We start from the raw sequence: 19,087 nt of genomic DNA, 5'->3' as shown, positions 1-19,087 counted from the left end.
TTCCATTTAAAATAAAAGAGTAACATGCTTTTAAAGGTGACCAATGTTCAATATTAATTTTGTCTCCAATGTATTACTTTTTAGATCAAGTTTTAATTTGATTTAAAGTACAATAGTTAATTTAACTACATACTAGGCTATCCCGGGTAAATTCCAATTTAGATAGTTTTTATTGTAATTTAAAAATTGTTCTTTACAATTCTTCTCACAAATCTTCATCTCAATACAAACTGTCGTTCTCGTTGGAGCCTCCGCGGTGTATGAGAGGCGCCACCCTATATATATGTATATCTTAGAGAATCCTAAAACTTACTTTATTCATTATGTGAATGGTGGATGGGTGCGTCCAATAGCAGTCGTGTACAGAAACAAAAGTAACTCCCGCCCTTTCGCAGTGCAGAGAAGTTAACATCATGTGACTAGAATCCAAAGAGTGAATAAAATTCGGTGGAAATGCATTTTTCTGTTTGACTACGTTCGGTTTCCTGAAATTAAATAGTTTCTTGTCACTATAGTACGAGAGCTAGCAACGTCGGAAAAACACGTATTTTAAGACGTCTGGCTCTTTGATATATCTTTTACTATGCTCTCTAGAACAGCATGCGGTCCATCTGGCTGCCGTTGGGTTCCCTACTGCACGTTGGGATAAACGTTGGGTTCCCTACTGCGCATTGAAAGAAGATCCTATATTTTATTAGTCCTTTAAATTCTAGTATTGAATATAAATCGAACATGCCGCCATAGCGCAGTGCGTGTTTCCGACCACGAACCGATTATTCAGAGTTCGAATCCCGGTCAGGGCATAGATTTTTTTATTTTATTTTCGTTTATATTCTGATAGTAAAGTATTAAATATTTGTTTTTTTTAATTATCATAATTATTTAATATTTTAGTATCAGAATACAAACATATACAGGGTGTTTCAAAACAAATGGAAAAACTTCAGGGGGTGATTCCTTGTTCAAAATAAAGGGTAGTTTGCTTTATAAACGTTGGGTCAAAAGTCAACCATTAGGGAGATATCGCGGTACAAAGATGGCAGAAAAATAATGTTTTTATTCTTTATCTTGAAACGAAAAACGATAGACTAATGAAATTTTATGGAAGCATTACTGTTATGAAAACATACTTTCTGGTAATTTTCTCACTTTTTTAAAATGAGTGGAAGGTGTTGAAATAAACTACCCCTATCATTCTTGTTAACGAAATTAAAAAAAAATGCTTATCAAACACATGCAAAAAAATTAATTTGGATAGTTTAGTTTGTTTAGAAACTTTTTTATCTCTTGTGTTTTTTTGATAAAACTCACCGATTTGAAATTAAAAAATAAAATGTAAAGCATTACATATCAGGACAAAAAACATTTTTAGATAAAGAATCTAGTGGGCTGCTCTAATTTTTTTAGGAAAAAATCTAGTCGGCCGCTGTCACTTTTTAGGATGTTTCTAATATTATTTTATTGACATTACTCTACTGCAATACGTTATTATCTAGATTCTTATTATTATCGTTATTATCACTAGATTCTTTATCTAAAAATGTTTTTGATCCTGATATGTAATGCTTTACATGTTATTTTTTAATTTCAAATCGGCGAGTTTTATCAAAGAAACACAAGAGATAAAAAAGTTTCTAAATAAACCAAGCTATCCAAATCAATTTTTTTTGCATGTGTTTGATAAGATTTTTCTTTAAATTTCGTTAACAAGAATGATAAGGGTAGTTTATTTCAACCCCTTCCACTCATTTTAAAAAAGTGAAAAAATTACCAGAAAGTGTGTTTTCGTAGCAGTAATGCTCCCATAAAATTTCATTAGACTATCTCTTTTCGTTTTCAAGATAAAAAATAAAAACATTATTTTTCCGCCATCTTTGTACCGCGATATCTCCCTAATGGTTGACTTTTGACCCAACGTTTATGAAGCAAACTACCCTTTATTTTGAACAAGGAATCGCCCCCTGAAGTTTTTCGCATTTGTTTTGAAACACCCTGTATAACAAAATAAAATAAAAAAGTTTTTAACCTTACCCGGATTCGAACTCTGAATCATCTTTCGATGCGCAGTAGTGAACGCAACGGGTATCGGCAGCCAGACGGGCCGCATGCTGTTCCAGAGAGCATAGTAAAAGATATATCAAAGAGCCAGACGTCTTAAAATACTTTCTCGAAAACGTTGCTAGCTCTTAGACTACTATCTTAGACTACTATCTTAAAAAAAAAAAAAAAAAAAGAAGTATAATAATCTAATCCTAACCTAACCTAAGCAAAACCAGCACAAAACAAAATTATTAAAAATATATTCCTATACCGGGTGTTGAATCGTCGTTGGGAACATAGAAATCCCATGAAAATTTTGAACTGTCCAGATATTGGCTCCCCTAGGATTTTATAGCGAAGTCGTAAATAGACTTTTTAAAGGTCTACATTTCGTAAACACACATGCCAAATTTGAACAATTTTGGACAAACGATTTTAGGTAATTTGAGAACAACTTAATCGATTTTTAAATTAAAACTGAATAGGTAACAATAAAACACCAGTCAAAAACCAACATTCCTTAAGTTGTGAGCGTCATTTTCAAACGTAACTTAATTTTAGTAAAATTTTAATATTCAGTACTAGTAATAATTTATTGTTATACACATAAAGAAAAAGTGAACATGATAAAATACGCGGGAAATAGATTAGACTTGGATTAGACAGTGTATCTGACACGTTTCAGTTAATTTTCCCTAAATATTAAAATTGTATTAAAATTACTTTTGACAATGACAAAATCATAGTTTGTTAACCTAAGGTATGTCAGTTTTTGACTGGTGTTTGATTGTTACCTGTTCGGTTTTAATATAAAAATCGATTAGGTTTTTCTCAAATTACCTAAAATCGACTTGTCCAAAATTGTTCAAATTTGGCATGTATGTTTATCAAATGACCTTTAAAAAGTCTATTTACGACTTCGCTATAAAATCCATAGGGGAGCCAATATCTGGACAGTTCAAATTTTGCATGGGATTTCCTATGTTCCCAACGACGATGCAACCATAAAATAATAAATTCAAGAAGAAGTGTCAAGTCAATGTTAAATTATGGAAACAGCGTGGCTGCCTGGGTAACTAATTTTCAGATATGGCGGCTGGGACATTTGACATGACATAGACATGACAAATTCAATTTTATGAAATTTATTTCCATTTCCGGTTTTTAATGGCGGGCTGTTCAGGAGGTTTAAATGAGGGTTAATATACTTTTTACTCTTTCTAGTAGTAAATAATACAACAAAATTACTCAAAAATATTTATTTGGAATTTAGAACAATGTAAATATGCAAATCAACACAATTAAAGAGCTATAAACCAATAAACTACTGTATCAATATTAAATATTTAAATAATATCAGAGATGCTGTGTTAAAGCGAATTAGTAAAGTAACAGTGCATTGACTTACAGAAACTTGAAGATAAATAAATGTTTTCACAGCTTCACGGATAAATAACTGGAAGCAGGAAAAAGGCAACCGGAACCCACACAAAACCTGGAATCAAAAAAAATATGTAAAAAATATAAATATAGGTACCTACATAAGACTTTTGTGAATTAAATCAAACAGGACTTGAATGAAAATAAAATGAATAAAAAATATGATACATATACATCTAATACCTCATTTGTATTTTAAAAATAATCTACATACATAGATTTATAGCATTATTGCTATGAAAATACATAATAGGTACCTATGTGATATGTAATTACGCATTTCTGTTCATCTTGTAGAAATTTAACGTAGGCTAATAATAGTTCAATAATCATAATTTACCTTGTATAACTTGCTTTCAATTGCTCAAAATCACCGATCAGTCTTTAAAGTAGAGATACGGAAAAATCCTTGAAAGAATATCCCAAGATCCTTGGGTTTAAAGCTAAAAAAATATAAAAACAGTTAATATATTACCTATTTTTACCTATAATATGGCCCATACCTGCTACACGCCGAAACGTCGATTTCATCATTTTCTTCATGTAATTAATATCATATATACTTTATTAAAGTGTTAACAAGGAACTTTATATCAAAAAACATCTTTGTACTTATAAATTTCAGCCGAAATATCAGAAACAAACTTCCAATCAAATCTAAACGGCAAAAATTAAAATGGCGCCCGACCTTGCCAGAGGCCTCGGGAGCTGACGCTGACACACAGACAAAAGACAAAAGAACAGGACGCCGACGTGCATAAAAATGTTCCGTAGCAGAAATTGACAGAAATCATATAGAAATATTCAGATTTTTGTCTAGGACAGTCTAGAAGGCCATGCTTTCTGCCTGGGTAGAACCGCGCCACAACTGTTTCCAATTTTCCGGTTTACTGTCACAACGTATGCACTGTATGCAACACCCGATATGTACGAAAAAAAAATCGGAAAAGAAAGATTTTTACATAGGCATGTATAACCTTGGTCTACCGTGAATTTTGGCGAATGTTCTTTTATGAACTTTTTCGCCTGTCTCTGCCCCGGTAAGTTTCTCCACCATTCTAGAGATTTATTAGCCACCCATCGTTCCGTGGCTATTTTCGTGAATGGAATTGCAAAAGCAGGCACGAGACCGCTTTGCAACGCCGCATAAGGGTTCTGGGCCTACGAATACCTTTTCGTTACTCTTGTGACCCTCGTGCCTTATGGACCATATAGGTACACTGACTTGTTTTGACGCAACATATAGAAACAAAATGTAATTTTAACAGAACATCAACAGTTTAATAACAATAGTATAATAGACGTATCTGTCAAAAAAACTAGTGATCTTGAATATCTGTGTTTAAATATCTTAAATAGTTTTTCTTCGATTCTGTTGTTTTTTAGCTTCTGACGACGATTTTTTCATTTAAGTCTTCAAAAAATAAACCCGTCGCAAAGACATGGACATTATTTACAAATCAATGTTATTTTGATAATATAAATATAATTTAAATATAGATAAATTTTATCAAAAATACTTACTCAAATTGGTCCATGTGAAAAGTGTCATACCCAGACGAAGGGATATACTTTAAATGGATATATGGTTGAACAATGGGCAGTCCTAAGGGCGTCACCCATTCCACATGCTTCCCTACTACTCCAGAAACCAATTTGGCACATTCGGTAAACCAGTCCTGAATCTCTCTAGTCGAAGTAAACATAGTCCTTAGGGAATCAAATGTTCGTCCTGAAAAAAAAATAAAACTATGTATTCCTTAAAATAAATTAAAAAAAATAAGATAAATAAAATATAAAACATATTTTAATCCAGATAACATGTAGAATGAAACATGTAAAAACTAACCTGTCAAATAAGATGATGCGGCAAACACAGCCTCCTTGGGAAAGTCATCAATGTCTTTCAGTTGTTTAGCAATCTGTAGACGGGCTCCATACCTAGTCACTCCGTACACTGTGGTCATTATAGTTTGCTTAATCACCTTCCTTTTAATAAAACCGTTCAATGTTTTCGCAATCTAAAGAATAAAGGAAAATTCAGAACTATTTTAGATATTTTTATTCAGATTTAATTACCGGAATTCCATCTAGTTCGTCTTTGGCTCTTTGTTCTTCGACCAAGGCCACTACCGCGCTATAGACATCTTGAGGAACGTCACAGGGGCTTAAGTTGACGCTGAATGCACCAGCTGTGTCTCTACCTAGGGCTGCGTAATGTTGTAGTCCGTTACAGCTTCCATCCTGTCAGAAGAAATACAATACATAGAGGTAAATGTACTATCTTTTTTTACTTTAACTTAGAAGTTTGATTTTTTTACAGCTTCAAGGGACTGTAGGCCTGAGTACACCGGGTGCCTCTCAAAAGTGGCTCACCCCCTATAACTTTTTTATTTTTTCAGATAAAAAACGAATTTGGTATGTTAGTATATGACATAAATTAGGATTGATTGACGTATTCAATTGTTTTTGGTCACTTCCTGTTTCACCGGAAATGACTACAACTTTTGATTTTTAAATGGCACCCTCGGTATTTTTTTACTTTATTCGATAGAAAATGACATTCTGAGTAGAATGATATATCATATGTCAACTTTTGACATAAGTAATACGTACTAAGTACAAAGTAATGGGTATTGGGTAATGGGTAATGGGTAATGGGTAATAAGTAATAAGTAATAAGTAATGAGTAATGAGTAATGAGTAATGAGTAATGAGTAATGAGTAATGAGTAATAAGTAATAAGTAATCAGTCATCAGTAATAAATATAGACTTTGTCTGAAGGTTAATACCTGGGTACCTTATGATTAGTGTTGAATAAAAATTATGGATATTTTCCTAGTACATGATATTACCGTTCTTGTTATTTTATAATATTTGCATTATAGGTTTAAAAGGTGCAGCCTTTCAATAAAATTGAGCCATATAATTTTCCCATGTAAATTTCAGATACTATGTACATATTTTAAAAATAACAAGTAAAATAAATATTATTCAACAGTTATGGGGCCTTCTAACTTACTTGGTGCACAGGGAAATGAGATCTATACTCCGCCGGATCGACTCCAGACCTGACTACGTCAGCTATTTCCATACAACACGCCAAAGTCTGCCAAGGCTCGTCAGATTCAGCCCACCACTTCCTACCGTCTAGGGGATGATCGGCAGAATCGAGAATCAAGGGCATTACATCATTGGCATATGCCAACCTAGAATATTAAAAAGCAATTATTTATACACTAGAATTCAGAATAAATAATAAACGAGTAGAACTGACGAAACACACAAAAAAAAGAAAAACAGTATTAAAATATTATTATGTATTACCTATCTCTTACAGACTCCCTTTTCTTCAATCCTGTCAAATTGACAAGGTGTATTTTCAACCAATCCAAACCCTCGGGTCCCAAAGGTCTACTTTCTGCGAAAACCAGCATGGACCTAGCCAAATCGGAACCCAAGTGGTTCAAATGTGGTGGTACGGGATAGACGCGACCCCTGAAGTCCATGTTGTGTGGTAACCAAAATATGTCATCCTTGAACTGAGAAAGAATATGCCACTATTAAAAATTACTCAAGATAATTTAATACATTTTTATTATTTTATTAACATTGTCGCAAAAGGGATGTTACCAGGAAAGGAAATTATTCCCCAATTTTTAAAGATTTTCATAATACCACGTCAGTTAAAGTAAAACAGTATTAATAAAGTATAAGCGATACCAATTAAACTGGAACTGACTAACTGGAATTTAAATTTCGCGCTGGGGGTTCAGGTGGTAGCTCTGCTGTAAAAAATGTCAAGTTGCCACATTATTTATTTATTATTATTTATTTTAAAAAATTTTTCAATTTGTAGACAAAGGTAAACTAAACAAACAAAGTAAACAAACAAGGTACACAAACAAACAAACAAAAGATAATACAAAACATTATACAAATAATATTGTCAATCTTATTGTTTAAAATAAACATTTATAAATGTTTACAATGTCAAAGAACAAAAAAATAAAAACAACATTCAAGAATATTTAGCTAGTTTATAGTAAATATCAATGACCTCTAAATAAATTTATTTCGATGTCGTTAGTAAATATAGCAATAGCAAACATTAGACCAGTGTTTACAAGATCAAATTCGATTTTCAAAATATAATTCATTTACAGCGTAGAAAGCCTTGTCTAGTAAATAAGAGTTCAATGTTTTGCGAAATGAAGAAAATGATGTTATGGATTTGATTTCAAATGGCAGGTGATTGTGCATTTTTTTCGAGTTGTATAATATTGAACTTTTAACTAACTCTGAGCGTGGGGTAGGTAGATAAAGATCTTGCTCCGCGTTCCTGTGTGGATAAGTGTGAGATGGCCTTTCTTGAGAAGCTGATACATGCTTACGTATTAGGCAAACGGATTCAAATATAAATAAGGAAGGAAAAGTCAATATTTTTAATATTTTAAAACAGCCCGTCAACAATGAGTTCTGCTGTTTAGTCCCAGTGAATATTGAACAGCTCTCTTCTGGAGCTTGAAAATGCGGTCAAATTCAGAGTCGCACAACACGTACCCCAGAATGGAAGAGCATACCTGAGGTGCGACTCAAAAAGAGCATAATAAACAGTTCTAGCCACTGACAAGTTAAGCTCCTTAGAAACAGATCTTAATGCAAAACAGGCAGAGCTCAATTTTTTCGACAAAGCTCCGATATGTATGTCCCATTTCAGAAAATTGTCTACAACAAGCCCTAAGAATTTTACAGATTTTACGACGCCAATGGAGGTGTTGTTAAGTACAATTTATTTATTAGAAATATTTCCTGACACTATCATTCGTTTTGACACCTTGAGTTTTTGATTTAAATGAATTGTTGTGATACTTTAAGTTTAATTTTTTTTGCAGCATATCTTGCAGTCAAACGTTGTTCTTTTTAGAACCTCTTTTAGTGCGAAGTGTACAAGTTAGCTTAATAGCCGTAAAAAACTCATCACAACCTTAGTAGAGTATTTTGAACGGAAAAGCGGTAGAAATGGCACTTTATGTTCCTTAAGTGTTGTTAAGAAAGTGAATTTTGTTGATGTAAATAATAACTGTTTATATATATTTATAATTAATTTATTTTTGTTTCCTAAAATATTTTGATTAAAAGAAATTATGTCGACAGTCGACAACGCTGTACCAGTCAAGCTTAATCACGTGACTAAAAGTTTAATTGGTATGAACTATACTTACATGATTCGCCAAAGATAACCTATAAAGACAGTCGCACCACAAAGAGTACATTTCGGCTTTTTTCCTCTTGTACTGCATCTTGAGTTTAATATTCTGGTATTTTTCAGGTTTCGTCATATCAGGTCGTACCGGAGGTGGCTGAGGTAGTTTCGAAGGTGCTTCTGGTACGTCCAGTTTTGCCGAACCTCCATCTCTAAAAACCTAAAACAAGTGATAATTTTTAATACTGTAGCAAAATAAGCACTAATTATTATTGATCTGTTCAATTAAACTGGCTTCTAAAGAAGATTTTGAGAAATAGTATATTACATACCGAGGAGGGGAAAGTGTTTCATTACTGTCGAGAGATTAACTAAATCTCGAGACAATAACGAAAACTTTCCTCCGAGGTTTGTATACTATTTTATTTACAACCACATCATTAATTAAAAAATACGGACAGTATTTTATTTTGAAAAAAAAATAAATATACAAAAATTTGTCGTTTTCTGTTTTGGCATTTCCATATCTATAGTTACCGGTACCAGTGGTTGTTATGGCGCAAACCTTCAACCCTTCAACAGCAAAACAAACAACTAAGTGACAGTTTTGAATTTCCAGTTCGCTTTTTCGAATTTATATAACATAGAAAGCCAGAATGTTGTCGGAAAGTTCTGATAATGAAGACTACTTTAATATTGGTACTCCACCAGAACTTACAGAAGGTGCAAAAAGAGCAGAAGCCAGTTTACTTCCAGAGAAAAGTAAGGGGGATATGAAATAGCATTGAAAGTATACGAAAAATGGTGTGCCGAAAGAAATGCTATGAATATTGCTTCGGAGACAGTCTTGATGGCATATTTTAGCGACATGGCAAGGCAGAAAAAGCCATCTACTATTTGGGCTATGTACAGCATGATACGGACAATGCTAGAATTAAGGGAAAAGACTGACATCGTCGTTTTTTTAAAACGCCAGAATGTAGGTTTTAAGCCAAAGAAGTCTAGCATTTGTGCCTTCAACAAATAAATGTATTAAAATCTTCAATTATTATTGTTAATCTTCTTGTTTATTTTTGTTGATCAGATAAGTAATTAATAAAGATATTACAAGAATATTTTGCTTAATTAAATGAGGCGAGAAATAAGAAAAACCGAGTGAAGGAAATGGGTGAGGAAAATGGAAGAGGGAAGAATTGTAAATAATTTGACACTTTCAAATTTTTTAAAAGTGAGTAATGTCAGTATTACATATGTGGTTGTAAATAAAATTTATTTTGTATCAATATAAGGTCGAAAACTTTTCAAAATAGCCTTGTAGAAAAATAAAAGATATATAAAAAACCTACTTTTAATATTACGTCTAGGACTTTGGTATTAACCTTCCAAGGAACTGATGCAAGTTGATTTAAAGCATCCAAACTGGGATACAACTGTACTGGATCGGACTCCGCCAGTCTCTTTTTCTGGCTTGAGGCTTGTGATGGCAACCTAGAGAAAGAAATTTCATAATAATCATCAGTTGTACTTATCTTGTTAAAAAAAACTTGTCTGTATAATCATCGTTCAACGTTACCTCACATATTGTCGTACTCTTTCCTTCGCGTTATTTTTTTTTCATATCCGACGATACAATGCTACAATATTAATTTTATTGGTTGGATTTAAAAACTTTCATTAATTATAAAATTTCGTAGTATTTCAAATTTATTGCATTCTCATGCCTCTGTATATAGGATAATACAAAACACTTGTAATTGCTTAAAGATATATGATATTGACAATTCACAATACAATACCAATTGCCATTTTTATGTTTTCATTTTCATAATTAATTTTCAGTCATTATTAATTTTTTACTACTCGGCCAACCAACGTTCCGCAAGGTATAGTCTGTAAAACGAATAACTTTGAATTTGACAGTTCCCGCGGGCTTTTCTAGTGTCAATTTTATTAGGTTAGCAACTTGCGGTCATGCTGACGCAATGCCGTCTCTAATAGAACAGGGTCGGTTCGAGATTTATGACGTCACGCTATTTAGATACTACAGTAAATATGTTGTAGAGTAGAATACATGGAAAACATAATTATTCCTCGTATTTTTGGTTTGTATTTTAAAAATGATATAGTTTACATAATAAATACTTAGGCAAATAAACTATGAACCATACAACTGCAGCAAATATTTTACAATATACAAATAATGAATAGGTACATAAGATAATGGGTAAAATGTAAAATATATTTTAAAATTGGGGTTTGAAAATCGATCTAATTTAACAAAAAACATTCAATATATACTAATAGTGATGTATTATTATTTGCATTCACAAAATTTATATGTATATTTTTCAAGTATCAATGTTCGAAAAATTATATTTGCAAATAATACAATATCATAGAAAAGAAGGCGTCAGCGATGGCTATAAAATAAAGATCGCTGTCATTTTATATGTAAAATTATTCTAAAATTTTTAATTTTCTTAGGAATTAGGTTCGGGAAAAAGGCTGATTAGGTTTTTATTTGGTTTTTCATTATTTTTATTTGGTTTAAAGAAACGTTTCCGCTAACATTCTAGCCTTCATCAGTGTTGTGTCCTATGAAAAAAATAGTGTCGAATATAATCCAAAAAATTACATATAAAATATTCACACCACATAATGTTTACCGCAATTAATAAACTAATATAAACTTGTCAAAAGATGACCACATATTTAATCCGTAGTATCTAACTAGCGTGACGTCATAAACCTCGCTCCGAGGCTGTTCTATTAGAGACGGCATTGGTCTGATATTTAGAAATTTCAAAAGCTGATGATATTTTACTTTTGACAATTATGACATTTTGTGTTGATTTTTGCAAGAAGAAGAAGAGAAAGAACTGTCACTTATTTTATTATTTTCCTTTTTTATTTCACGAAAGTAAAAAGAGTTACCTATCTGATTCGTTCAGGCACTTAATTTAAAAAATATAAGTAACTTTTTTGACAGAGGGATTTTATATTTGCCATGTTGGTAAAAAATAACGGTCAACATTCAAAGTTATTCATTTTATAGACTATATTCAAAAACGTTTTCAAAAAATCCAAAAACACATCGATTTTGTTTGTGAGGGGGACAACTTTTGCCCCAAAAATGATTGCAAAATCTTCAACCCTCTAAGCGGGGGTGTCATCACCCAACTTTTTTCAAATAGGAAGGGGGTCAAGTGGCGCCGCAATGAAAAGAGCTTTCTATTCTCTATATTTTCCCGCTTCGTTTTTGAAAATCGGTCGAGTCATTGAGAAAATATGAAGAATTGAAATTTGAAAAATTTATTTAAACATTTATCAGAGTAAATGATAAGGATAAATTCCTTGGACCAATTTGCTGTTTTTTCTTATTATTTCTAGATGTTTACGCATTTTTTCACTTGCCACAAGGTTGAACGATCAGGTGCGGTAGTTGCTAGATAGCTGCTCTGTGACTTGTGCGTTGAAGTTCTTCTCAATATCGTTAAACTGACCCACAATAGAATTTTCAAAAATACCAGTCCACACGTTCAATTTCTGAGGGTTTTGTGTGTGCACCTCGTAAAAACCCCTGGGGTTGTGCTCAACCCAGTACCGATAGTTGTGCCGATTAACTACACCGTTCAAAAAGAAATTACACTCATCCGAAAAACACATATTAAATAGGAAATTATTATTCGCCACTCGTTCACTCATAGTTTCACAAAATTGCAAACGACGATCAAAATCGTCTTCGTTGAGTTCTTGTATCAACTGAATTTTGTACGGGTGGAACTTTTACGGTGTTTTTTTTAATATCCTTTGGACACTTCACGATATGTACGCGATATACACGATTCACGCCGGTCTCATTGGCTAATTTTCTTGTACTCAGCGTACTATCCATGGCAACTTGGCCCAATACGAATACCTCCATAGCTTCATTTACTACAAGATTTTCCCTCTGCCTCATAACGGAACCAGTTTCGCGAAATTTTGCTACTAACTCGCGAACAATTTTGCCATGAAGGTGTTTGTCAGAATGGCGTTCATCTACGCAACCCGATACATTCATTATTTTTAAAATAAAGTTCGATTATTTCCACTTTTTCGGCAAGTGAGTACACCATAATTGTTAAAAAGTTTAACGATACTGAGAAGAACTTCAACGCACAAGTCACAGAACAGCTATCTAACAACTACCGCACCTCATCGTTCAACCGTGTGGCAAGTGAAAAAATGCGTAAACATCTAGAAATAATAAGAAAAAACAGCAAATTGGTCGAAGGAATTTATCCTTATCATTTACTCTGATAAATGTTTAAATAAACTTTTCAAATTTGAATCCTTCATATTTTCTCAATGATTCGACCGATTTTCAAAAACGAAGCGGGAAAGTATAGCGAATAGAAAGCCCTTTTCATTGCGGTACCACTTGACCCCCCTTCCCATTTGAAACAAATTGGATTATAAAGGTAGTAAATCTAAAAAGAAATTGTGGCAGAACTTAAATTAACACTGACACTATTGCGATTTATTAAAAAAGACTGTAAAATAGTTGGTTGTGTAGCTTGCGGTAGATCTCGGTCAAAAATAGAGTGAAATAATGGAATATTTTTTCGCTAGTAAATGACTATACAGGTTGTTAATTTGTTTATTACTCGCGGCAAGAGCTTTATGGTTGAAATATGGTAACCTCGACCCGCTCGTCGATAGACGACGTGACGCGACGCGACGAGACGAGTCAGTAGAAAACCCTATAAGTGCATGCGTTCTCAATAGGCAGTGTTGCCATTCTGTTCCCATATAAGTAACTTTCCAGTTAACAACCTGTAGAATATACATCATCTAATCATCTAAGATGATGACCTCAAAACAGAAAAAATACCACTCGGCAAGGGCCTGAGACAAGGAGATACCATCTCTCCCAAGTTATTTACACTGGCACTGGAAAATGTCTTCAAGAAATTAGAATAGGAAAATAGAGGTCTAAACATCGATGGGGTACACCTTAGCCATCTGAGGTTCGCAGACGATATTGTCTTGCTGAGCACCGACATTCAAGAACTAAACACCATGCTAAATGAGCTAAATGACCAATCCCAGAAAATTGGCCTTAAAATGAACTTGAAGAAGACCAAGATAATGAGCAACAATATCCATAACATTACCGTTGACAACGTTATTATTGAAAACGTAGACCATTATATATATTTAGATCATAAAATCAAGCTGGGCAAGGAAAACCAAAATACGGAGATCAAAAGCAGGATCCATTTGGCATGGGTAGCATTTGGAAATATGAGCAACATTTTCAAGGATAAAAAGGTGCCCATGAACCTAAAGAAAAAGGCTTACGACAGCTGCATTCTACCTGGGCTTACGTAGGGCTTAGAGATTATGGCAATTACCCGAAAAACAACAGAACAACTACGAGTAGCACAAAGAGCCATGGAAAGAATCATGTTGGGAGTCACCATTAGGGAAAAAATACGGAATACGTCAAAAAACAAAATTAATAGATGTCGTTAAAAGAGTGGCAAGTCTGAAGTGGCAATGGATAGGACATGTGGCAAGACAGTATCCAGACCGATGGCCCCAAAAAGTAATCCTATGGAGACCTAGGGGAACAACAAGAAGTGTGGGCCGACCAAAGAGATGGGTCGATGACGTCAGGGCAGTGGCGGGAAGACAATGGATAAGATTGGCTAGAGATCGCGAAGCATGGAAAAGCCTAGAAGAGGCCTATATCCAACACTGGATGGAACCAGGCTGAGAAAGAAGAAGATAATATACATACGTGTAGTAAACCGATCATTTATAAAATTTACTTAAAATTAACTAATTATATATTTTTTCTGGCATTTTCGCTTTTATTTACTACTTGTCAAAGAATTTAGATACGTCAATTTGACTTACCTGCTTCAGTAGCGTATCGGATGTTTGTGTTAATTTACCTATTTTTATTAGAATTATATATTTTTATAACAATTTTAATAACTAGCAATATTTATTCACAGCGTAAAATGAAACAACAAATTACTGAGTCTACCCCACTTCTACATCTACACCACGTTCATATTTTTACACGTTTTGAATAAAATTAGAACGGCACTGATAAACCGGAATTTAAGTGGGCCATTTTAGAGTCCCGTCGCGGTCGATGTAAGATTTTTGATATGCTCCTTCCTTAATCTCTTTATTCAAAGATAAATAACGATGAAGTATCATTGAACAATCATTATACAGACTATAAGTTATGTAGATCACACTTCCATCATACCTTATAACATCAGTACGTGCTACGATATATCCACCATGATTAATGGAGGTCCAAGGAACAGGTGGACACAGCATTGGAATTTCGGTAGCTGGAAATGTTAAAGTTTCTGGTTCTGAAGCTTTATATAGTTTTGACAATACTGGATGAGGCTTAACTTCTTCTTTAACCATACGACCCTGGTTTCGGAATATAGTATAAAAGGCAGGAAGGAGATTTCTGTAAAAGAATTAAATTGTTTTTAAAGAAAACAAAAATTTTCACTCTTTAAAATATGATATTATAAAAAAAAATGTGTTTAATGTAAAATATGATAAGCAAAATTTATGGGGAACATTCATTCGAATTCAATCCATGGAGACTAGCGCATGGTCTCAAGAGTGACTGTTGGTACTAACAAATCCATGTGATTTTCAGTAAAATCATCTGCTCCTTCACCTTCGCTCTGATTTAGTCACTCTAAACTTGCTGGTCTTGTAAAATGCTAATTTTTGAACCAATAAGGAATCGCTGATTTACATCTATCCGTCGATTTTTATAGAATAATTATGTCAGATTTCGAAATATTTTAGTCTAGAAACATGTTTTACTTTAAATTAATCTGATTCTCTCGCATTTTTTTATACTATAGTCCGTCTAGAAAGTATCCGGAAAAAAGAAAGTAAAATTACAATTATCGATATATATTTTTAGGACTTGACTAAAAGAAATTATAACAAATTATTAATTTTATTTACTTATACAACCTCCATTTAACTCCAAACCCTTAAAGAAATGACCAGGTACATCCAAAACTAGGTCCACACCATAATGTTCAGTGGCGGCAGGCCTGTAAAACTGAGCGAATCAAATCTTGTTTATTTCGTGGAGCTGCTCGTTCCACTTCAATCTTCATTAGTCCCCATATGTTTTCAATGGGACTAAGGTCTGGTGAAGCTGCTGGCTATGGAATTGTTGCCAAATGGTGTTCTTGCATCCAAGCTTGAGTATAGGCAGACGTATGGCATCTTGCATTAAATTCATTCCTGCTGAAAACGCCACCCCTCTGGATATAAAACATGAGCCGTTTCAAGAAGAAAACCATTTAAAATATCACAATATTTTGCACTATTAACAGTTCCATCAACTATACACAGAGGTGTAACACCACGCTGAGATATTGCTCCCCAAACCATTATTTTAGTGGGAAATTTTGAAACTTGAACGGTAACATATTCTTTTGATAGGATTTTAGGTGGCTTCCACCGAGCTATAAACAACTTTCGTCAGAAATAAAAACATTATTAAAATTATCTTCTTGAAAACTTAGGTTTTTTGGAAGGACTAGAGGAAGCATCAGAAGTGCATCAGCGACATCGAGAACTTGGCAAAGTGCTGGAAGCGCTTTAACACAAAGAAAGAATGAGAGGAAGGTTTGGTACAATAATACAGGGGTATCACAATGGGCCCAGCGCCTCCGAGTGATTGATTTTCGAAAAAAAAGTGATATTTGCCAAAACTAATGAGATTCGGCTTGATCCCCTCACCCCTTGATTCCATCAAGTAATTAATGAACTCCCCTTAATAAACCGTTTGCATTTTTCTATCTGTAGTCTACCAACTGGCTGCAAATATGGTATAATCCAAAGACGAACCAAGAAATGTCTTAAATAACCTACTTAAAACAGAGCAAAATACTATTTAGATAATTCACTTACTTGTGTTTGCTTTGGGGCCTAAGTGAGTTCACGTCAATCTTCAAATCGTGCATAATAATATTGTACATGAATTTCCCGATGGCCGTCAGGGACGTGGGTGCCCAAGGTTGGTGGCCCATGTCCAACGTACAGCCGTTAGCAAAGGTGCGATTATCGTGTTCTATGGACTGCCATTGCGTTCGGGGATTGACCAGCTGTTCATTCTCTGGTAGCGTGTCGAGTTGACCGTGCTTTGCCGCGTATGCCTCGCAATATTTTAAATGGATATGTAATATCTGGAAATACAACAAATTGTTGAACTAATAGTTTAGGGTGTGTTCCATGTACAGGGTGGTCCGAACTGTATTCCGGAAACTTTGGCAGCATATTCTGCAGATAAAAATAAGTAAAAAACTTCGTATAAATGTATGTCCTAAAATGCTTAGTTTCAGGTAGTAGTGGGTGTAGAAGGGGGGTAGTAAGGGGGTAATAGGGGGTGTAGTATGTATACAGGGTGTAGAAGTTTCATTTTTATTTCGATTTTTTGCAATCTGGGAGTTTTTTGACATGAGAAATTTGATTTTGATATCAATATGACTGCTACTTGTATAAAACTACCTGCCCATACCTGTCCATGATTAATTTAAAAAATAAAAAGTTCCCAAATTTATCATTTCTATCCTTTGAATAAGAAGACTAAGGAAGGAGATTATCAAAAATCTTAGGTCCACCGCGATGGGACTCAAATATGGCCGACTTAAATTCCGGTTTATCAATGCCATTCTAATTCTATTTAAAAAATGTAAAACTATGATGTAGGGTAGACGTTGGGTAGACTCAATAATTTTTTATTTATTTTACGTTGTGAATAAATGTTGGTAGTTATTAAAATTGTTATAAAAACATATTATTATAATAAAAATAGATAAGTTTTAATAATTATTTATTAACACAAACGCTACTTTACTACACGTATGTATAATATATAGTCACTTACTAGCGAAAAGTTGTTCCATTATTTCACTCGATTTTTGCCGAGATCAACCGCACGCTACACAACCAACTATTTTAGTCTTTTTCGATAAATCGCGATAGTGTCACTGTTAATTTAAGTTCTGCCACAATTTCTATCTAGATTTACTACCTTTATACAACTATCAGTAGTAGAATAAATAATAAATAACATAAAATAAGCTCCGTAAAAACTGACAAATCCTCAAAATTTCAAATCAAATTCAAATGTGTCAAATGAATCGTCAAACAGAACTGTCAAGGATCTCCACCCTAGAGTCATTTTTCCGCCCACCATGCATGAATACATGGATAGCATTATGCTCCTTACTTAGTCTTTTTATTCAAAGTTTCTATCAAATAACTAACTACTCAATATATGTTGATTTTTTGTCAATAATGACATGTACTGACTATTTTCATTCGAAATATTTTGAGAACGGGTGGTCGTAGCGATTTTTACCAAGAGACCATTTTTACTTAAAAAACGTCGTAAATGTATATTTTTTACTCAGTAGTTTTATACAGGTACGGACGAAAAGTTATTACTCTTCAAACCAGTTAAAAACATGTAGGTGGTGCCCTCTATAAGTAGGAGTCATATTGACATCAAAATCAAATTTCTCATGGCAAAAAACTCCTAGATACCAATTTTCATCAAATACTGACGTTACTTCAGAAATTATTTGGAAAAAGTCGAAATAAAAATGAAACTTCTACACCCTGTATCTTACTGACATACATTTATACAAAGTTTTTTACTTTTTTTATCTCCAGACTATGCTGCCAAAGTTTCTGGAATCCAGTTCGAACCACCCTGTATAACAGACAGTAACCAATTTTTATAAAGCATAACAGAACTATCCTGTAAAAGGGTAGTTACTGATAGGTCGATTTTAACAAATCTAAGATTTGTCAACATTCATGGGAAACAGGGCAGAGAGTAGATGTTAACAATGCAAAAATTATGATGAAAAACCCCTAAGCATCTAAATCAAAAATTAAAGAAGCATTTAAAAAAAAGATCGTTGGGTTTAGACATTTTACGTAATTTTTTATTGTTCTTTTGTGTTTTTTTTACCTCCTGAAACGATAAGCATTTTTTGTCCGTTAGTGTATATGTTACGGTTAAAGTCCGATGTCCGGTTATTGTCGACATTAACAGGTTAATGTTTGGGTTAGGTTATGTTTTTGGTTGTTTTGTTGTGTGTTATTCTCGAGATTAACCGGGTAATGTCGACATTAACCGAACATCGGACCTTAACCGTAACATACACAAACAATAACTATTTTATTTTGTAAATTTTACCCAAAAGAAAATTAAAAGACCCAGAAGTATTTATTGAAAAAACAAAGTATCTATATCTTCTATAAGTTCTAATCCATATAAATTTATACAATCAACAAGCATTTTTACACAAACCCAAACATTTCATAAGTTTCTA

The 19,087-nt window shown here is 33.5% G+C and overlaps 1 protein-coding gene across 1 annotated transcript in view; it reads right to left on the bottom strand.

The window, feature by feature from the left end:
• LOC115878241 (DNA-directed RNA polymerase, mitochondrial-like) overlaps nucleotides 1–19,087 on the bottom strand; it is a 28,520-nt gene that overhangs the window by 1,748 nt on the left and 7,685 nt on the right. Inside the window, exons 9-18 of the mRNA XM_030894669.1 lie at nucleotides 16,653–16,927; nucleotides 14,959–15,174; nucleotides 10,034–10,175; nucleotides 8,707–8,907; nucleotides 6,809–7,023; nucleotides 6,504–6,690; nucleotides 5,560–5,724; nucleotides 5,330–5,501; nucleotides 5,005–5,212; nucleotides 314–485 (exon numbers count right to left, since the gene is read on the bottom strand). Of these exons, the coding sequence (XP_030750529.1) occupies nucleotides 314–485; nucleotides 5,005–5,212; nucleotides 5,330–5,501; nucleotides 5,560–5,724; nucleotides 6,504–6,690; nucleotides 6,809–7,023; nucleotides 8,707–8,907; nucleotides 10,034–10,175; nucleotides 14,959–15,174; nucleotides 16,653–16,927 (1,953 nt within the window). The remainder of the gene's footprint in view (nucleotides 1–313; nucleotides 486–5,004; nucleotides 5,213–5,329; nucleotides 5,502–5,559; nucleotides 5,725–6,503; nucleotides 6,691–6,808; nucleotides 7,024–8,706; nucleotides 8,908–10,033; nucleotides 10,176–14,958; nucleotides 15,175–16,652; nucleotides 16,928–19,087) is intronic.

This window comes from Sitophilus oryzae, unplaced genomic scaffold (assembly GCF_002938485.1).
Source record: "Sitophilus oryzae breed Bouriz unplaced genomic scaffold, Soryzae_2.0 scaffold_1502_pilon_pilon, whole genome shotgun sequence".
Taxonomy (NCBI): domain Eukaryota; kingdom Metazoa; phylum Arthropoda; class Insecta; order Coleoptera; family Curculionidae; genus Sitophilus; species Sitophilus oryzae.
This window is presented reverse-complemented; position numbering and strand designations above follow the sequence as displayed.